Consider the following 20,700-nt stretch of genomic DNA (forward strand, 5'->3'; position numbering starts at 1 on the left):
GAAGGAGAGAGGGAGGGACAGTTAGAAGCATCCTGGACTTCAGCTTTGTGGGGGAGCCGAGTCTGTTGGCCACCAGAGGAGTCTCGTGTCTCCAGAGGGTGGGTGTGCCTTAGAGTCCTCGCTGTGGTCAGCTTTTGCCTGGGAACAGCCATGGGAAGCAAGGCCCCGGCCCAAGCCTGAGGATGAGTTTCAGAGCCCGGCACCTGGGGCCCTCAGTTGATTCCTCTCACCCAGTTGGAGGTCTGCAAGGCACATTCTCCTGACCTCATGCTAACCAACAGTGGTTTTCATTTTTGTAAGCCCGTTTGGTTCCCTTATTCATTTAGCACCTACGCTGTGATCACCTGTTGTAAACACAGGGAGTGCCAGCATGGCAGACGTTGCATCTGCCCTCACAGGATTTATGGTTAGTGGGCAGATAATCCTAATACACGATGTTCCTGTGTATCTAATTGAGTGTAGTACACCCTATGTTGCTTGGGATAAAATAGCTCCAGATTACCCTCCAAAGTAAAGTAAGTTAGCATGCCATGGGACCCCCCTGGTGGCCCAGTGGCTAGGACTCGGTGCTTTCACCGCCGCGGCCCTGGGTTCAGTCTCTGCCAGGGAAATGAGATCTTGAAAGCTGCGTGCTGCAGCCAAGAAAAATAGTAAAATACTTATATCATTTATAATATCTGAATATTTATTTTAAGGGAGCAGAAAATAAACATTTTAGAGTTGTCATTTGCCTACACTTTCAAACAAACACTCAAGGATATGACCATCCACTGCCATTTCAGATGGACCCCAGAAATAAAGGGCATTCTTCCCCTGTTTTCCATACTGATTCCTTACACTTAGGAAGAATCATGGGAATAATTTTGGATCATTGTCACTATTAATCAGTATTACTAGCAGATGTTGAAAGGAGGGTAAATTTTAGAAATCATATCAATCTGTACTGTGATGACATGAAAACCATCTCTGACTCCCTACTACACTTGAAATATTTGAGGACGCAGTAACTTTGGCAATAATAGTCATTAGTAGTTGGGAGCTGGGGTGAGAAGATCAAGCTCTTTGCCAAAGCAGCACTCAATTCAGACAATTCAGACACTCAGATATTCAATAAAGTACATTACATTTGCTTTTCATATTCAGAATTCACTATAAAGTGAATCTCTGGATTCTATGTCTGGATACTTTAATATGTTAGGATAGATTTATAATTTATTTGAGTAAAAACTGGATGATTATTTGCACTCATCCTGAGCAGTAGCTTTTGTACATTGGAGGTGATTGATGACCATTAAAGATCATTTCTCTCTACTGAGGCCACAGAGCCAGGAAGTGCTCTTGGATCACTGTGGTGGGATTTGGGCCAGATGTAAATAAAGTCTGTAGTCAGCCAGGAACGGACATCCACTTACCCTGCTGAAGAGCTTGAGAACAATCTCAATGTGTCAGGAATCCTTTATGTAAAACTCACTTCAGAGCCCAGAGGTGAGGAAGATATGTGAGCCAAATAAGCTAAGGGCACTGCAATTGTGTAAATATATTGTGAAATGTCTCTTAAGATAATGGAGGGTTTATTTTAAAAGAGAAGTACCATTTGGAGCAAAAAAATAAAAAGTCTACTTTAAAATCACCTTTTTGTATTCATCAGGTTGATTTTTTAGTATTTGATAATTAAAATATAGACCATCTTCGGTACTTGGCATGACTTCATCCTTATCGTGGCTCCAGTCATTTCCAGATACAGCTATATCATTTTGAATTGGCCCTACCTAGAAACTTAAAAACAGCCTTTCTCCTCATGATACACGAGCATTGATCAGAAGTGTCATATTCTAAAAGCAGAGAACACTCATGATGTTGAAATGTTTTATCTGATTTTAATTATAGAGCAAATGATAAGGTAGACACTGGGATTTTGTCAGAAGCACATATAATCACAAGTACGTGCTCCAGGTGGGATGGGCAAGTGTGTGCCATTGATGAGGATTTGGCTGTTAAACATCATAAAACAGAGCTCTACTTACACTTCAATAGAGAGCAAATGACAGAAGCCAAAACCCCAAATCCCAAATTATATATCAGCTGCCAAAACCTAGAAACCCTCAGACAGTGATAAAACTCAAATAATTTCTAAAATAAAAAGGAGAAAGCAGTTCTTTTATGTCTTTAGATTACTGATATGCTTGAAAATGTACCTGCATCAGGAGTAAGTGAAAAATAGAATCACGATCAGGGCCTTACGGTGCTGTGTGAGTGAGCTTATTAAAGACCGGGCACTGACGGATGAGACAGGGAGAGGATGCAATTGATGGGAGTCCGGATACAGGACCTTCAGGGTGGAGAGAAGGCACAGACACAGCAGGGACATGGGTCCGGCCAGCCCATGGTCTACCGCTCTGTCAGAGCAAGGCCAGTGAAATGTGAATTCTGCTCGTGTTGCCTGTTAAGTATAACCGAGGGCTGGAGGTGGTTTCCATGTCATCAGAGTAAGATATTGCTTCCTCTAAATCATCTTCGTTGCTTGAGAGCTGCTGGTGATGCTTGTTAACGATGATTGGAGCTAAAAATCGTTCCTACAGTCCACTCCCATTTGTAGAGATGAGGATAGAGAGGAAACACTTCCTCCATTTCTGTTCTTCCTTCTGAAGAGGCAGACAGCCTGATGTCATTTCTTTGTTAAGTGTGTTCAAAATGTATTAAGTACTGAGGCCACAGTGAATGATTCCTCAATCAGCTCCTTTAAGAGACCTACTTAAGCAAAGATTACAGAAAAAGACATCTCTCCACGATGTAATTAATCAAAGGAAATATGCAGGTATAGAGTTGTTTCGCTAATTCATTAAGCTTTTATTGGGTCACAATTCCACTGCATGGAAAAAAAAAACATCTCCATTAAGATCGTTACATACTCTTGAAATTGCATAAAAACCTCTCATAGCATAATGTGCCCACATTTTGAATAATAACGTAATTTAACCTGTTGCAAAATGATTGAAAATTACTGTTCTCAGAGGCTGAGTGATGTTTACAGCAACTACTTGTGACTTTTGTATGTGAGAAATGTCATGGTGCAAGCATAAACCGGTTGGTACATCCTGGTGGGAAGAAACAGGTTGCGTCAGATAGACTCCTCGAGGGTCAATCTCCCTCGAAAAATTGATAGGCTGTGTTACATTGGCTTTGGTTATCCAAACTCATTAACTTTAGTTCTGAGTTCTTTTTTTGTTTGTTTGTTTACAGATTTGTTTTTTATGTTAGGAAAGTTTTCTTAGTCTGAAGATGTTTTCCCTCATGGCAAGCAGTAGCTTTGGTATATTTAAGGACAGTGACAGTGGGGATCATTTATCTCTTGTGAGGCTGCAGAGCCAGGAAGTAACTCAGGTTTCTGCAGTGGAGACCTGGGCCAGAGGTAAATAAAGTGTGTGGTTAGAGGGAAGAGGATGTCTACTGCATCTCCTCAGAAGAGCTCAGGAACAGACCTCAGTCACGGGGATATTTTATGTCAAACCTGCTTCAAAGCCCAGGGGTACATAAGAAAGTTTAATTCAGTTGCTTAAGGACACTGTGATTTTGTAAAAGTCCAGTCAAATGACACTTCCAATGAGACAGGTCGTGCTGAAAGCAAAAGAGAAGCTCAGGTTGCCCCGAGATGCCTCACTATAAATAGCTTTTACATTAATCAGTCCTCAAGGTTGTATCTCAGAGCAGTAAGCTTGGTTGGCATATAAACACCTTTCATGAAAAGCTGACATTATCCGTGCTGTACTTGCTGTCTGCTTTGCCATTTTCCTTTGCCGCTAACTTTTGTCATTGTTACATCCTAGTTGATGGTAAAAATATCCTCCTGGGTTTTAGCACCGAGTCACTGCACCATTTTCTGGCATTTTCTTTATCTTTACGGATTAAAGGCCTTGCGATCCTCTTAAGATGGCCCCATTTGCATAGGTATGGTCAAGCTACTTAGGTTTGTTTTGAGGTTTTTCGTTTTGCTTTGTTGTTACTGTTGTTTTGAGAGCCACAAGAAGTTTCATGAAGCACTTCGGGTTTTAATTGTTCATTTATTTCGTATCCTTTGCGGAAACAGTTTCCTCTCTCTGGTAATAAATAGAAAAGTGCTTCAAACAAATTTTAACTCCTTGGTACTCTTTTTTTTTTTTTTTCAAGAACTTTTGGGAGAAGATTTCTTTACAAAAGCAGAAGTCATTCCCTTGGTTGGAAGATACAGTTGAGGCTAATTTTTTAACAGGCAGGATCACCCTCAAAATCTGGGTTGGTTAGGGATTTTTATAACCAGAGACAATCTAAATGTAATTGTCTTATCAGGATTTCAATGAAGTAAAGCGATATTTGTCTTCAATTCCTCCACCTGTCCTGCTCTAACACTTAGATGTTGTTGATATTTTTGAAGTCAGATAAGAGGAAAGATAGATATTTTTGCTCATTGGCTGTACTAGTCCTGTTCTCAGTGCAGATATCTGATGCTAGGCATTGCTTTTAAGCAACTTAATATAACTGCTGATTTCATTCAGACTCAATTCTGGGAAAATGGCTGCAAAATCCCATAGTTTCTTTCTCTCCAACTTCTAATTTCAACCCATTGAGTCTCCTGAAACAAGGGGGTTGATGGTCCAGCCCAGCTGGTGGGGCTGCCTAGAGGCTGCCAATGAGACTGTGTTCTGAGACTCCCTGCTTCTGGTTGGAAGGGAACCTGGGGACCAGCCTACAGGAGTCTTAGGGTAGACCCTGAATTGTGTGGATCCTGAAAAATGCTTGGCTTGCAGAGATCCCTGGACCCCGTGGGGAAAGGGCAGCATTGGAAACTCAGGGCTTCCATCCTCCTGCTTTGACTGAAATGTGAGAACTTCCTCAGTCCTGAAATTTGGGCCAAGTTTTCTGTATCCTGAAGCTGAGCAGGTGTTTGGCTGGTAGCTTCACTGACAAGATGGTTGATACGCTATCTACCTTCTCTGGGCGTCAACCACCTGAAGAGACAGTGAGGGAGAACCAACCAGGAGATGAGAAAAGCAGCCTGTCCACAACCCTTGATTCACCAGCAGTCAGATGGGAGAGAAACCAGAACAACCAGAAGTAAGCTATCCAAGGAGACAGTCCCCATCCTGAGGGAAATCTAGCAAGAGCAATGCAAGGAGATTCTAGCCAAGCCAAAAAAGACCTTGAGGAACTAAAAGTATGATTTTCCCAGACTAAAAAAAAATAAAAGTTGTCTTTATGGATATTTGAAATCATCCCCTGGAGAGCAAGTGAATGAAGCACTGTTGTTCAGTGGCTCAGTCATGTCCAATTCTTTGAGACCCCATGGACTGTGGCATGCCAGGCTCATCTGTCCTCCACTGTCTCCCAGAATTTGTGCAAATTCACATCCATTGAGTCAGCAATGCTATCCGTCTCATCCTCTGCCACCTGCTTCTCTTTTGGCCTTCAATCTTTCCTAGCAACAGGGTCTTCCCATCAGGTGGTCAAAGTATTGGAGCTTCAGCTTCAGTGTCAGTCCTTCCAATAAATGAAGGGTTGATTTCCTTTAGGATTGACTGGTTTGATCTCTTTTCAATCCAGGGGACTCTCAAGAGTCTTCTCCAGCACCATAATTCAAAAGCATCAGTTCTTTGGTGCTCAGCCTCTTTGTGGTCCAGCTTGGACATCTGCGTGTGACTACTGGAAAACCACAGCTTTGACTCTGTGAACCTCTGTCAACAAAGTGATGTCTCTGCTTTTTAATATGCTGTATAGGTTTGTCATAGCTTTCCCTCCAAGGAGCAAGTGTCTTTTAACTTTATGGCTACAGTCATCATCTGTAGTGATCTTGGAGCCCAAGAAAATAAGATCGTCACTGCTTCCACTTTGCCTCCTGTTTTTTTGCCATGAAGTGATGGAACTGGATGCCACAATCTTAGTGTTTTGAATGTTGAGTTTTAACCCAGATTTTTCACTCTCCTCTTTCACCTTCATCAAGAGGCTGTTTAGTTCCTCTTCACTTTTTGCCATTAGAGTGGTATCATCTGCATATCTGAGGTTATTGATATTTCTCCCCACAATCTTGATTCCAGCTCAGGATTCATCCAGCCCAGCATTTCACCTGACATACTCTGCAAAGAAATTAAATAAACAGGGTGACAGTATACACCTTTCTTGTATTCCTTTCCCAATTTTAAACCAGTCTGTTGTTCCTTGTCCAGTTCTAACTATTGCTCCTTGTGTGAGTGAAGCCATGGACCCACAAAAAACAAGTCCTAAAAGAAATCAGGAGGGAAACTAAAGGCAGTTAAATGTTCATGCAGAGGAGGTTCAGCATGAATGCTCGGCAGTCCAGAAGTATAAAAGGGGTGAAACTGAACCAGTGGTTGCACACTCAACATATGGAATTTTCCAAGCTGCAGATTAAAAGGGCCCACCATGTTCTGTGCATAATTGATGAGCGAAGATACACAACAGGAACAATCAGATTTTAAAAATCCCTAAATCACAGGGAATCTTGCAAAATGTAAGAAAGAAGAGCCAGAAGACACTAGAGTAATATGTATAGATGACTAAGAAAATAGGGCTGTGCAGAGTCATCCTTAAAACAGACACACAGAAAAATCACCTAATCCATCAAGATAAATTTCTGTTCCATATCCACTCCATCACACTTTCTAATTTACTTCTTCATAGCATTATCAGTCTTCAAAATTCTCATCCATTCCTATTTCATGTATATTGTCTCCCCTGCTAGAATGTAAGATGCTCGAACAGCAGGGAATGTGTTTCCTGTACATTTAGCTTTAAAACAAATATTGATTGACCACTTGAAGTTTTAGAGCTTAAAGCTTTTTGTTTTTTAACAATATTTTATAAGAGGTAGATATTTTCAATCTAAAGGTATAGGATTTTTAAAAGTTGCCTCATATCAAGTTTTTACCAGAGAAATGAATCTTATTTATTTACTTTTTGTTGTTGTTGTTGTTATTCAAAAGGTAAGATTTTTTTTTTTTAAGATCTATAGACATGTTATTCAAGATTTTAACCCTGGAGAAGAAATATGAGAAGCACTGTTCTGATTATGTTGCTATTAAAGTATATTTCTCTTTATTTCTTGTTAGAGTTTAAAAACAAAAACCAAAACTCCAAAGAAAGAATCTTCTCTTTTTCTAAAAATATATATGTTTGAATGTATTTCCATCTGTTCAAATGGGTGGCTGCTGTGTGGTGGGACTGAGTTAGTTCTTTGGTTTACACACAAAGGTGATGAAGCACCTCCCGTGTAACAGATGCTGGTGTTGAGGGTCTCCTGTGTGCTCACAGAGCAGCAGAATGCCTCTCAGGGCTCCTTGTGCAGAGACGCAGGATAGCCTGGTGGTAAAAACACAGCCTCCAGAGCTGGAATGCCTTGGTCTGAATACTGTATCCCCCAGCACAACAGGAAGGTAATATAATCTCTCTAATTTTCAGATTGTTTTAATATAGTATGATACTCATGATGCTAAATATCTAATCAGTATTTTTTTTAAAGGCATAAAATGTGAATGAAAATAGAACAAAAGGAAGTGTTCTTCAAAAACCTTGATATAGCACAGACAGGTTCAATCAGAATTGAGTTGCCCAGAGTCATTTCAAGCATAGCTCTCAAGTAAAAAAATAAAAATAAAAAATACCACAGAGGATATAAGCAGAGTAAAAGAATGTGTCAGTAATAAACAAAAGAACCCAACAGGCCTAGAGTCCAGTGCATGAGGCCAACAGCCGAGTAACCTCAGGCAAATCACTAAAATTCTCAACCTAAAGGGTCTTGTCTATGTGATTTAAATAGGTTATTCATGGCTCAGTTCAGTTCAGTCGCTCAGTCGTGTCTGACTCTTTGCGACCCCATGAACCACAGCATGCCAGGCCTCCCTGTCCATCACCAACTTCCAGAGTCCACCCAAACCCATGTCCATTGAGTGGATGATGCCATCCAACCATCTCATCCTCTGTCGTCCCCTTCTCCTCCTGCCCTCTATCTTTCCCAGCATCAGGGTCTTTTCAAATGAGTTAGCTCTTCGCATCAGGTGGCCAAAGTATTGAAGTTTCAGCTTCAGCATCAGTCCTTCCAATGAACACCCAGGACTGATCTCCTTTAGGATGGACTGGTTGGATCTCCTTGCAGTGCAAGGGACTCTCAAGAGTCTTCTCCAACACCACAGTTCAAAAGCATCAATTCTTCTGTGCTCATCTTTCTTTATAGTCCAACTCTCACATCTATACATGACCACTGGAAAAACCATAGCCTTGACTAGACAGACCTTTGTTGGCAAAGTAATGTCTCTGCTTTTCAATATGCTATCTAGGATGGTCATAACTTTCCTTTCAAGGAGTACATGTCTTTTAATTTCATGGCTGCAATCACCATCTGCAGTGATTTTGGAGTCCTGTGTGAGTTAAACACAAACATGCAAATCAAATTCCTTAGAATAGTGCCTACCATATAATAAGCATTCATAAATACAATATTTATTTTATTAGTTTTTTAAAAGGGCTTCCCTGATGGCTCTGGCTGTAAAGAATCTGCCTGTAATTCAGGACACATGGGTTTGATCCCTGAGTGGGGAAGATCCCCTGGAGAAGGAAATGGTTACTCTCTCCATTATTCTTACCTGGAGAATCCCATGGACAGAGGAGCCCAGCGGGCTGCAGTCCATGGGTCTCAAAGAGCCAGACATGACTTAGCAACTAACACTTTCACTTTAAAAAGAGAGAAAAAAATGCAAATGTTGGTGTCCACATATGTGCAGCAGAGGAAAGAGGAATCCTGCTGTTTTATGATCTTGTTGAGTGGGTGGATGCATCATAGGCTGATACCATTTGAATGTTAAAAACCTACAATTAATGCCCCTTGTTTAGATTTCATGCTTGCCAAGCATGAAATATCTTCTCCACTGTAAAATTATGAATTAATATTTTGACATTCAAACCAATCTCTGCCCCGTAGTAGTCCCATATTAACCCAATGCTCATTAAAATGGGGAAGGGTTATCTAGGTATAGGGAATGCACACTGTCTCGGTCTGAGTGATAGGTGGACAGTGAAACTGGGAGTAAAGGCAGCATGGGGGGTGAGAGTTTTCACTGCTGGACATGAAGAAGTAGAGTCCCTAATGGCTTTGAGATACAGCCTCTTACGTAATATCTGCAGGACCCAGATCAGTTCATTATCAGACCCATTCTTGTAGAAGCTTTAATGATTTCCAGAGAGCTCTCAATGTATTTAATTAGCCATGCTTAAACACTTGTCTTCATTAACCTGGGATATGTCACCAGTAGTTGTGGAAAGACTTAGTGAATGTCTTGTAATAAAGACAAAAGCAAAAGGAATTTAGTAGCTGAGTACGTATTGCTGCTGCATCATCAGGACTTGGACTATTGCACTGTGCAATTGGCTGTTTGCAACTTCTCTGTTATCAGTACTGCCACGTCTCTTTGGCTTCACAGAACACAGCGATGTGGACCAGGAGACAGCACTGGCGGGCGCACAGGGCTTCCTGGGCTGTCTGTCTGCTGTGCAGGTCAGCCACGTGGCCCCGCTGAAGGCCGCTCTGCAGCCCAGCCGCCCAGCCCCCATCACCGTCTTGGGACACGTGACGGAGTCCAGCTGTGTGGCCCAGGCTGGCACTGATGCCACATCGAGGGAGAGGACGCACTCCTTTGCAGGTGGTGTATGGCTTTTCCTGTACCCAGTCACAAGCAGTATATCCACTGAATGTTAAAATATTCTGATGTTTTTGTGGCGACGTATTCCCAATATGATTTCTTTTTCCTTAATTTATTTTTAATTGGAGGATGATTACAATATTGTCTTGGTTGGGCTTCCCTGGTGGCTTTGATGGTAAAGAATCTGCATGCGGTGCAGGGGACCCAGGTTTGATCTCTGGGTCGGGAAAATCCCCTGGAGAAGGGAATGATGACCTGCTCCAGTTTTCTTGCCTGGGGAATTCCATGAACAGACTCTAACAGGCTACAGTCCATGGGGCCGAAGAGCTGGACAAGACTGAGCGACTGACATTTTCACTTTTCCTTGTGTTGGTTTTTGCCATACGTCAACATGAAACAGCCATAAGTATTTGAAATGGATTCTTAAAACTGGTTTTTAATTTTTTTATTTTTTTATATGTTTATGTATTATCCTTGATAATAATTTTATTCTGAAGTCTGTTTTATCTGAAATTATTATAGCTATCCTAGATTTCTTTTTATTTATTTTATTTTTAAACTTTACAATATCGTATTGGTTCTGCCATATATCGAAATGAATCCACCACAGGCATACATGTGTCCCCATCCTGAACCCTCCTCCCTCCTCCCTCCCCATACCATCCCTCTGGGTCGTCCCAGTGCATCAGCCCCAAGCATCCAGAATCATGCATCGAATCTGGACTGGTGACTTGTTTCATACATGATATTATACATATTTCAATACCATTCTCCCAAATAATCCCACCCTCTCCCTCTCCCACAGAGTCCAAAAGACTGTTCTATGCATCAGTGTCTCTTTTGCTGTCTCGTATACAGGGTTATCGTTACCATCTTTCTAAATTCCATATATATGCGTTAGTATACTGTATTGGTGTTTTTCTTTCTGGCTTACTTCACTCTGTATAATAGGCTCCAGTTTCATCCACCTCATTAGAACTGCTTCAAATGTATTCTTTTTAATGGCTGAGTAATACTCCATTGTGTATATGTACCACTGCTTTCTTATCCATTCATCTGCTGATGGACATCTAGGTTGCTTCCATGTCCTGGCTATTATAAACAGTGCTGCGATGAACATTGGGGTACACATGTCTCTTTCAATTCTGGTTTCCTCAGTGTGTATGCCCAGCAGTGGGATTGCTGGATCATAAGGCAGTTCTATTTCCAGTTTTTTAAGGAATCTCCACACTGTTCTCCATAGTGGCTATACTAGTTTGCATTCCCACCAACAGTGTAAGAGGGTTCCCTGTTCTCTACACCCTCTCCAGCATTTATTGCTTGTAGACTTTTGGATAGCAGCCATTCTGACTGGTGTGAAATGGTACCTCATAGTGGTTTTGATTTGCATTTCTCTGATAATGAGTGATGTTGAGCATCTTTTCATGTGTTTGTTAGCCATCTGTATGTCTTCTTTGGAGAAATGTCTATTTAGTTCTTTGGCCCATTTTTTGATTGGGTCATTTATTTTTCTGGAATTGAGCTGCAGGAGTTGCTTGCATATTTTTGAGATTAGTTGTTTGTCAGTTGCTTCATTTGCTATTATTTTCTCCCATTCTGAAGGCTGTCTTTCCACCTTGCTTATATTTTCCTTTGTTGTGCAGAAGCTTTTAAGTTTAATTATTTCCCATTTGTTTATTTTCGCTTTTATTTCCAATATTCTGGGAGGTGGGTCATAGAGGATCCTGCTGTGATGTATGTCGGAGAGTGTTTTGCCTATGTTCTCCTCTAGGAGTTTTATAGTTTCTGGTCATATGTTTAGATCTTTAATCCATTTTGAGTTTATTTTTGTGTATGGTGTTAGAAAGTGTTCTAGTTTCATTCTTTTACAAGTGGTTGACCAGTTTTCCCAGCACCACTTGTTAAAGAGATTGTCTTTAATCCATTGTATATTCTTGCCTCCTTTGTCAAAGATAAGGTGTCCATATGTGCGTGGATTAATCTCCAGGCTTTCTATTTTGTTCCGTTGACCTATATTTCTGTCTTTGTGCCAGTACCATACTGTCTTGATGACTGTGGCTTTGTAGTAGAGCCTGAAGTCAGGCAGGTTAATTCCTCCAGTTCCATTCTTCTTTCTCAAGATAGCTTGGCTATTCGAGGTTTTTTGTACTTCCATACAAATTGTGAAATTATTTGTTCTAGCTCTGTGAAGAATACCGTTGGTAGCTTGATAGGGATTGCATTGAATCTATTAATTGCCTTGGGGAGTATACTCATTTTCACTATATTGATTCTTCCAATCCATGAACATGGTATATTTCTCCATCTATTAGTGTCACTTTGATTTCTTTCACCAGTGTTTTATAGTTTTCTTTATATAGATCTTTAGTTTCTTTAGGTAGATATATTCCTATGTATTTTATTCTTTTTGTTGCAATGGTGAATGGAATTGTTTCCTTAATTTCTCTTTCTGTTTTCTCATTATTAGTGCATAGGAATGCAAGGGATTTCTGTGTGTTGATTTTATATCCTACAATTTTACTATAATCATTGATTAATTCTAGTAATTTTCTGGTGGAGTCTTTACAGTTTTCTATGTAGAGGATCATGTCATCTGCAAAGAGTGAGAGTTTTTCTTCTTCTTTTCCAATTTGAATTCCTTTTGTTCAGATTGCTGTGGCCAAAACTTCCAAAACTATGTTGAATAGTAATGGTGAAAGTGGGCACCCTTGTCTTGTTCCTGACTTTAGAGGAAATGCTTTCAATTTTTCACCATTGAGGATAAAGTTTGCTGTGGGTTTGTCATATATAGCTTTTATTATGTTGAGGTATGTTCCTTCTATTCCTGCTTTCTGGAGAGTTTTTATCATAAATGGATGTTGAATTTTCAAACAAAGGCTTTCTCTGCATCTATTGAGATAATCATATGGTTTTTATTTTTCAATTTGTTAATGTGGTGTATTACATTGATTGATTTGCGGATATTGAAGGATCCTTGCATCCCTGGGATAAAGCCCACTTGGTCATGGTGTATGATCTTTTTAATGTGTTGTTGGATTCTGATTGCTAGAATTTTGTTAAGGATTTTTGCATCTATGTTCATCAGTGATATTGGCCTGTAGTTTTCTTTTTTTGTGGGATCTTTGTCAGGTTTTAGTATTAGGGTGATGGTGACCTCATAGAATGAGTTTGGAAGTTTACCTTCCTCTGCAATTTTCTGGAAGAGTTTGAGTAGGATAGGTGTTAGCTCTTCTCTAAATTTTTGGTAGAATTCAGCTGTGAAGCCGTCTGGACCTGGGCTTTTGTTTGCTGGAAGATTTTTGATTACAGTTTCAATTTCCGTGCTTGTGATGGGTCTGTTAAGATTTTCTATTTCTTCCTGGCCCAGTTTTGGAAAGTTGTACTTTTCTAAGAATTTGTCCATTTCTTCCACGTTGTCCATTTTATTGGCATATAATTGCTGATAGTAGTCTCTTATGATCCTTTGTACTTCTGTGTTGTCTGTTGTGATCTCTCCATTTTCATTTCTAATTTTGTTGATTTGATTTTTCTCCCTTTGTTTCTTGATGAGTCTGGCTAATGGTTTGTCCATTTTATTTATCCTTTCAAAGAACCAGCTTTTGGCTTTGTTGATTTTTGCTATGGTCTCTTTTGTTTCTTTTGCATGTATTTCTGCCCTAATTTTTAAGATTTCTTTCCTTCTACTAACCCTGGAGTTCTTCATTTCTTCCTTTTCTAGTTGCTTTAGGTGTAGAGTTAGGTTATTTATTTGACTTTTTTCTTGTTTCTTGAGGTATGCCTGTATTGCTATGAACTTAACCTTTGATTCTTTCCCATTTCTTTTTTAGATTCTCAATTCTCAATTCCTTATTCATACGGGCCTTTGCATGTGGGTATTGCATAAGTTTACAGTTACAGACATTCCACATTGACCTCTATAATTCTCTTCTGATTTAAACTGTTTATGAATTTTTAAAAAGTCTTCTTTTTACTCTCCTATATCACCCCCATTCCCCTCTTTTTTGTCCTTTAATGTAGATCATTCTGGAACAAGAGATGACAGAGAACCCCTCACGAAGACAATCAAAAGTGACTCTGCAGTCATTGGAGGTAACAGAAAGCATGAATGAGCTCTTCTTCGGTACTTAATATCGTTCCTAATAATGGTGAATATTTAGCATTATAGACACTATAGGGCTGCTGGTAAAGAATCCGCCTGCCAACATAGGAAATTCAGGTTCTATCCCTGGGTAGAGAAGATTCCCTGCAGAAGGAAGTGGCAACCCACTCCAGTATTCTTGCCTGGGAAATTCCATGGACAGAGGAGCCTGGTGGGCTACAGTCCACAGGGTCCCTAAAGAGTTGGACACTGAACAGACAGTACTGAAGAATCTGTACATGTCCCAAGAGTTATCACTGAATCCTGAGGTCAGGAAGGTGATTTATTATTTGTATTGGATTGTCATATAGTCTTCTTAAATTTGCAGCTTCCTTGGAGATTTCCAGTACAAATAATTGATAATTTCACTGAAATACCACACTCAAGTATTAGTATTAGATATTATTAGGACATCGGAGAAGGCAATGGCACCCCACTCCAGTACTCTTGCCTGGAAAATCCCATGGACAGAGGAACCTGGTAGGCTGCAGTCCATGGGGTCGCTAAGAATCGGACACAACTGCATTGGAGAAGGAAATGGCAACCCACTCCAGTGTTCTTGCCTGGAGAATCCCAGGGACGGGGGAGCCTGGTGGGCTGCCATCTATGGGGTCGCAGAGTCGGACTCGACTGACACGACTTAGCAGCAGCAGCAGCAGCAGGACATAGTACTAATAATGAATATCATTTAGCTTTAGAATGGCCATCTGCACTCCCTAGGGTGTTCTGATTGTATTTAAGGAAGTGTCATTTTTTGGTTTCTTGGACACATCACTGCTTCTGCAAGAATTTATGTAGCAAGTTGGAAAATTCTGAGATGAACATTAAAAACATGTGTTTATTGTTGCCTTAATGCTTAATAAAGTGGATTATTTTCCTGGTTTAGATGCCCTTCTCAATGAATATTACAGTTGTATTTGCATTTTATCAAATACTAAGCTAATGGAATAAAAGTGGTTTATTACTTATTTTAAATTGCAAAATTAGCACCAAAAAATTTAAATATATCTTCCTGGCAGTAGAGCAGCATATTCTCTGAGACATAATTTATTCAAAACCAAGCCCCCACATAAACCTTTTTCTTCCTGATTAATGGTTTTCAGAATATTATTAATCAGATTATTGAAATGTTAAATGGTTCACCTTTTCTCCATATTCTGCAAATGATATAGAAAGTAAGCAATTATTTTATTATATTGCCAAGTAATGTGATTAGACATATTCTTGAGCAGCTTATGTGGGCTTATAATTGATCCATTTGTTTCTCTACTTTTTACACCCTTACTTGTGTAGACATCAGCTTCCTTTAAGTACATAGAATTTTATTTAGACAGAATAGTACTGATCAAAATTTGCAAGAATATTAAAATCCCCATTGCTTTTTCAGTTGTTTTATTTTTGTCAAATTAATGGTGTATAAATTAAAGATGCATAAAATAGGCTCCTCACCCTGTTAGAAGAGTAGTTAAAATCTGCATGTGTAAAATAAATATATTAATATAGCATTAAAACATTAACTGGTAAAAACTCTAAATTTAAAATTATACCATTTATCAATGCAATGCGCTCAACATTTCAAATTGGGACTCCTATTTGTCAAACAAATTGTCTCGGTCTCATAATGAAGAGGAAAAGTTAAAATTTCACATAACCTCCTGCTCGTTCTGCCTCTGTAACTCAGCTTGCTCCTTGCAAAGTCTGGATCATGTAGGTCACGTAGTCTTGGAAAGTGGGGACTTACAATACGAGGAACCGGAGCTTATTTCATGCACCTTGTCCTGCTCTTTGCCATTGCCCAGCCCCTGCAAACCTGCTTAATCATGCCAGTCCCTGTAAGGTCAGGCATTCCCCTCCCCGTCTTGACCGCTATTCCCACGCGTGCAAAACCCCCTAGTTTAAACCAGCCTATTAGCAGCTATTGTTGCCCACTATAGTCTGCCTATAAAAACTCCGTAACCCCTTGTTCGGGGCTCAGAGCTTGGATTGTTAACTCCTCTGTGCCTGCTGGCATAATAAACCTGAGTTCTCCAACTCTCCGAGTGTGGTGCTTGGTTTCTCGATTACTGGTTTCTGCAACAATAATGGTGCTTTTACTGTGTATTTTCTATACACCGATAAATATAGTATGAATATAGGGAGATGCAGATACATAGTTATGTGTAGTCATGCCAATGTTAGAGCAAGTATTTAATCTTTTTATCATACCTTTGGGCAAAGATTACTGGCAAGATTTGCAGAGTAAAGGAAGAAGTGTGTTTATAAGTTATTCTGTGTTATTCTAGAATGGAAGCAAGTTGTAGGTCGTGTGTGAAATTCTCACTCGACTCGGATGCATAGAGCAGAGCAAGACTCTATGGAAGGTTTACTGCTTAGGGTCTCCCCAGGGCCTCTGGATCTAGTGGTGCCTGCTTTTGATCACGGCAGGGACTGAGCTTCAGAAGCAGAGCAGTGGGTTGTGGCCATCTAAGCTCCAAAGGCTTTGTCTGGGATCACATGCAATTCATCTGCTAAATCACAGAATACCATTCTCTAGTGTGTTTCTCCATCTGCCAGCATTGTGGTAGATTTCTTCAACTGTTGTCTTCTTACTCTTAACTTGCATCCGCTGTGTAACATGAGTTAGTCCATTTAAGTATATTCTAATTGGCTAATTCTCCTATGTTTTACATTTTAGGCAATCTTTTTCTTGAATTATAAACAACAAATAAATAAACAGGGTGAGGTGGGGAAATTGATTTAATAAGACATTTAAAACTGGTGACTCAGACACTAGAGAGAGTTTCTGGTCAGACTTCACAGATATGAATGGTCAGATTGAGACAGCAAGCTACGTAATTTCATCATAAAAACACATTCACACAGAACTTCAGATAGTAATGTCGCAGAATGTGGTAGGTAGTCATATTTCATCTATAATATCTTTTTTCCTTTCCTTTTTTTTTTCTGGTGTATCATGTTAAATCAAGGTTTTTCTTGGACATAACAAACCCTGACATAACACTGTCTCTAATTCAGTTCAGTTCAGTCACTCAATTGTGTCCAGCTCTTTGTGACCCCATAGACTGCAGCACGCCCGGCCTCCTTGTCCATCACCAACTCCTGGAGCGTGTTCAAACTCATGTCCATTGAGTTGGTGATGCCATCCAACCACCTCATCCTCTGTTGTCCCCTTGTTCTCCTGCCTTCAATCTTTCCCAGGATCAGGGTCTTTTCCAGTGAGTCAGTTCTTTGCATCAGGTGGCCAAAGGATATAAACCGTCTCCAATTACAAGAGATAAATCACATGCATGGAGCAAACCCATTCCAGAGCTCATCCCTGATTTTGTCTGCAGTAGCCTGCTGTCTGTGTGGGCTTCCCACTTGGTGCTGGTGGTAAAGAATCCACCTGCCAATGCAGGAGACACAGGAGATGCAGGCGATATGGGTTTGATCCCTGGGTCAGAAAGATCCACTGGAGTAGGAAAGAGCACCCCACTCCAGTACTCTTGCCTGGAGAATTATGTGGGCAGAGGAGCCTGGCAGACTACAGTCCATGGACCTGCAAAGAGTCGGACACAATTAAGCACAGCACAACAATTAAGACACACAATTAAGACACAGCAATTAAGACACAGCCTACTGTCTGTACCTACTTCATCAGCTTTCTCCACTGAAATTGTTTAGGATCTCTTTCTTTAAATCAGAGGCCTATAACCAAGCAATAGAATACTGATAACAACTCATTACTTTTCTAAGATGAGAGGCAAAATATATGACAACAAATGGATATTCTGATTTCAATTATTCTTTATTAATATAACAAAAATAAGACAATTATATCCATTAGAAAATTCTTCAGATTTCAATACAGAATTCACTTATCAGATTTATGTTAGATCTGTCAGCAAGGAATTGCTATCCCTTTCAGATAAAGCTGACATAGCCAAAACTCAGCTTAGCCCCTAGCTATATTATTGGCTATAGTCAATCTACCCATCAGATCATGTACTCTAGAATCCATTGTGACTGATGAGGACCTTTGAAGTTTCTGCTATCCCTCTCAGATAAGTGTGTCATAGCCAAAAATCGGCTTAGCCCCTGGCAATATTATTAGCTGTAGTCAATCTGCCCATCAGAGCACGTACTCGAGAATCCATTGTGACTGATGAGGACCTTTGAAGTTTTGGTTTCAGTTGGAGTGATCAGAGTTGTTTACACCTACTTTAAACTAGAGCAAAGAGTCCTTGTTTTATGATATGAGACTCCATCCACCTTGCTGTTTCCGTTGTACTTATTTTCATCTGAAAACACTATGTTCACACCGCCACTGATTTCACCAGAAGAGTCTAAGTATGAGGAACTCTCAAACTTGTGACAGACAACAGTTTTCCAAGTTCTACGTTTCATTTGAAAACTTGGCTTTGATCACTGGCATCCTACACTTTCAGTTGTTTATCTTGAAGTGACAGATTCACTTCATTTTAGAGAAAATTTCTGCCAGATATCCAAGTTAAAACAACCACAGTTTATCTGTCAGTTGTTCTTTCCAAGAAAAACAGTGTTCTTTACAGGAAAAAGCAACTAGTTCAGCTCACAACTCAACTGAAATGCTCACACTGGCCTTCTTCCAGAGACAGCCACCGTACTTCAGTCTGTGGGAGAAGTATCAGTACTTTACAGATACTTTCCATTTCATCACACAAAATGTGAGAAAGTCTTATGGGCAAAAGTCACAATTTGACAAAATGTATAATTTTTAGTGCTTCATCAAGGACATTCTTAAATGAAGCTGGCAGAGCAGTGCCTGCTTACTTTATGAATTCAGTGACCACTTTGAAACTTTGGTGACCTTGCCTTAGTTCATGTTAAGGTACCAGGAACTCTACCTAACCTTGCTTTGTTCTCTCAGTGGGCACGTCAACATGGTGAGAAAGGCATCTTAGAGTTATTACGAATAGCGTCGACGCTATGGGCCTCCTCAAAATGTTCCAGGAACCATCAAGGATTCAGAGATCTCACTCTGAAGATAACTGACTTAACATAATGCCAGAATTGGTAACCAATTAGCATAGCTAACTGCTGTGGTGTTTAAATTTTTTATTTACAATCAGATGTCTCAAAAAGTCAATATTCTTAATATAGATATAATCTCATCTGTGTATCAGGATCAATATAGTTCATAGTAAGGATTATTCATATAAAACTTGTTCTTGCTATTTAGGGATATAACAAATTATTGATAATCAACTTCATTAAAATGTTAACGTTTAAGGGGATAAATTAGGAGATTGGGATCAACATATACACACTACTATATGTAAAATAGATAACCAACAAGGACCTTGTATGGCACAGGGACTTTACTCAATATTTTGTCACAACCTATAAAGGAAAAGAATTTGAAAAATAATAGAGATACATGTATGTGTGTGTATATATATATATGTATAATGGAATCATGCTGTACACCTTAAACTAACGCAACATTGTAAATCAACTAAAGTTCAGTTTTAAAATGTTCACATATTTAAGTATTAAAAACACACTTGATTATTTTATGATGTTACTACTACTATATAATTTCAAAATAACTAAACTTGTCTAGGTATTAATATGAATGACCCCATGGACTTAGAGATGTGAAGTAATATATTATTAAAAAAATTGTATATACAAATACACTAAATAATCCATTATAATATGCATTCAGAATAAATGAAGGTGAGCCCATAAGACAGAACTCAGAAGTAAACTCAACATATTTTGATAATACTTGATCCAGAAATGCCTGAGATTTTTGATATTTCCAACTTACATGTACTAGATGCTTGATTTTGGTAGAAAATAATTTTACTGTGACTTCTTAAACAATGAAGTCTATACAGTTTCTGTTTGGACAACGGTTCTGATTTTGTGTGTCTCTTCTCTTCTCTCACTAGGTTTGATAGCTGTTGTGATCTTTATCTTGCTGTGCATCGCTGCCATAGCTGTCCGCATTTATCAGCAGAAAAGGTTATACAAAAGAAATGAGGCAAAAAGGTCAGAGAATGTAGACAATGCTGAGGCTGTTTTGAAAAGTGAGCTTAATATACAAAATCCAGTCAATGAAAATCAGAAAGAGTACTTCTTCTGATTGGCAGAGATGATTTACTGTATAATTACAATAGCCTGATGTAATAGCCAGGGGCTCTCAAAGAACAAAAAGCAAGCTCTCCCACTGAATGTACAGGCAATGGATTTGCAGCACTGCCACATTGCCAGACTCGAGATGGCTCCAGGAGGCCTCATCCATTGACTTATTTCCCACAGCGGTCATTCTGCATAACAAGAATTAGATATTGCTGTTAATTTCCAGCCATTCTGATACAATCTAAAGCAGAAGTTTAACTCACTTGAGAGCTACAGTTTTTCATTGTGAAAACTGTAGTGCTAGCCTCTCAACCACGTGCTACCTAAGTTGTGTTAGAGGTGAAAATCAAAATTGGACTATAATGACCTTGCTTTATTTGAGAACATATGCTGTGTTTGCTTTGGTGTCCCCATGGTGTTATTCATAGACCTGGAAATGCTTCTAAGATCCTGTTTGGCTGGTGTTTGCATCTTCAGTGGCCAAAAGTATATAAACCCTTTGCCTTTCTCTGTATTGCATTCAATACAATTTATCAATACTCTGGAAAAATGTTTTTGTTTTCATTGGTTTGTTTGTATTGCTCTATTTCGATTTGACTGTTTTTAATGATTTTGAAAACATGAGGTTTTGTGCGTAAGGCTCCAGCTCTGAACATAAAATTTGTATGTAACAAGACTCAGAAAGTGCATTGGTCATCAGTATGTGATGTCTTGCCTTTAAAACATTTCTGTTTAATTTGTTGTCATGGTTTGGTATTGGTAGTAGTTAAGAAC

The 20,700-nt window shown here is 39.5% G+C and overlaps 1 protein-coding gene across 1 annotated transcript in view; it reads left to right on the forward strand.

Annotated features, from left to right (window-relative positions):
- The window catches only part of CNTNAP4 (contactin associated protein family member 4), a 285,905-nt gene extending 265,429 nt beyond the window's left edge, over positions 1 to 20,476 (forward strand). The window contains exons 22-24 of the mRNA XM_086349985.1: positions 9,462 to 9,680; positions 13,698 to 13,769; positions 19,737 to 20,476. Coding sequence (XP_086206111.1) covers positions 9,462 to 9,680; positions 13,698 to 13,769; positions 19,737 to 19,930 — 485 coding nt within the window. The 3' untranslated portion in view covers positions 19,931 to 20,476. The remainder of the gene's footprint in view (positions 1 to 9,461; positions 9,681 to 13,697; positions 13,770 to 19,736) is intronic.
- Positions 20,477 to 20,700: the final 224 nt, after the last annotated feature.

Source organism: Bos grunniens, chromosome 18 (assembly GCF_055505025.1).
Source record: "Bos grunniens cultivar Pamir isolate PY7600 chromosome 18, Bosgru_T2T1.0, whole genome shotgun sequence".
NCBI classification, from domain to species: domain Eukaryota; kingdom Metazoa; phylum Chordata; class Mammalia; order Artiodactyla; family Bovidae; genus Bos; species Bos grunniens.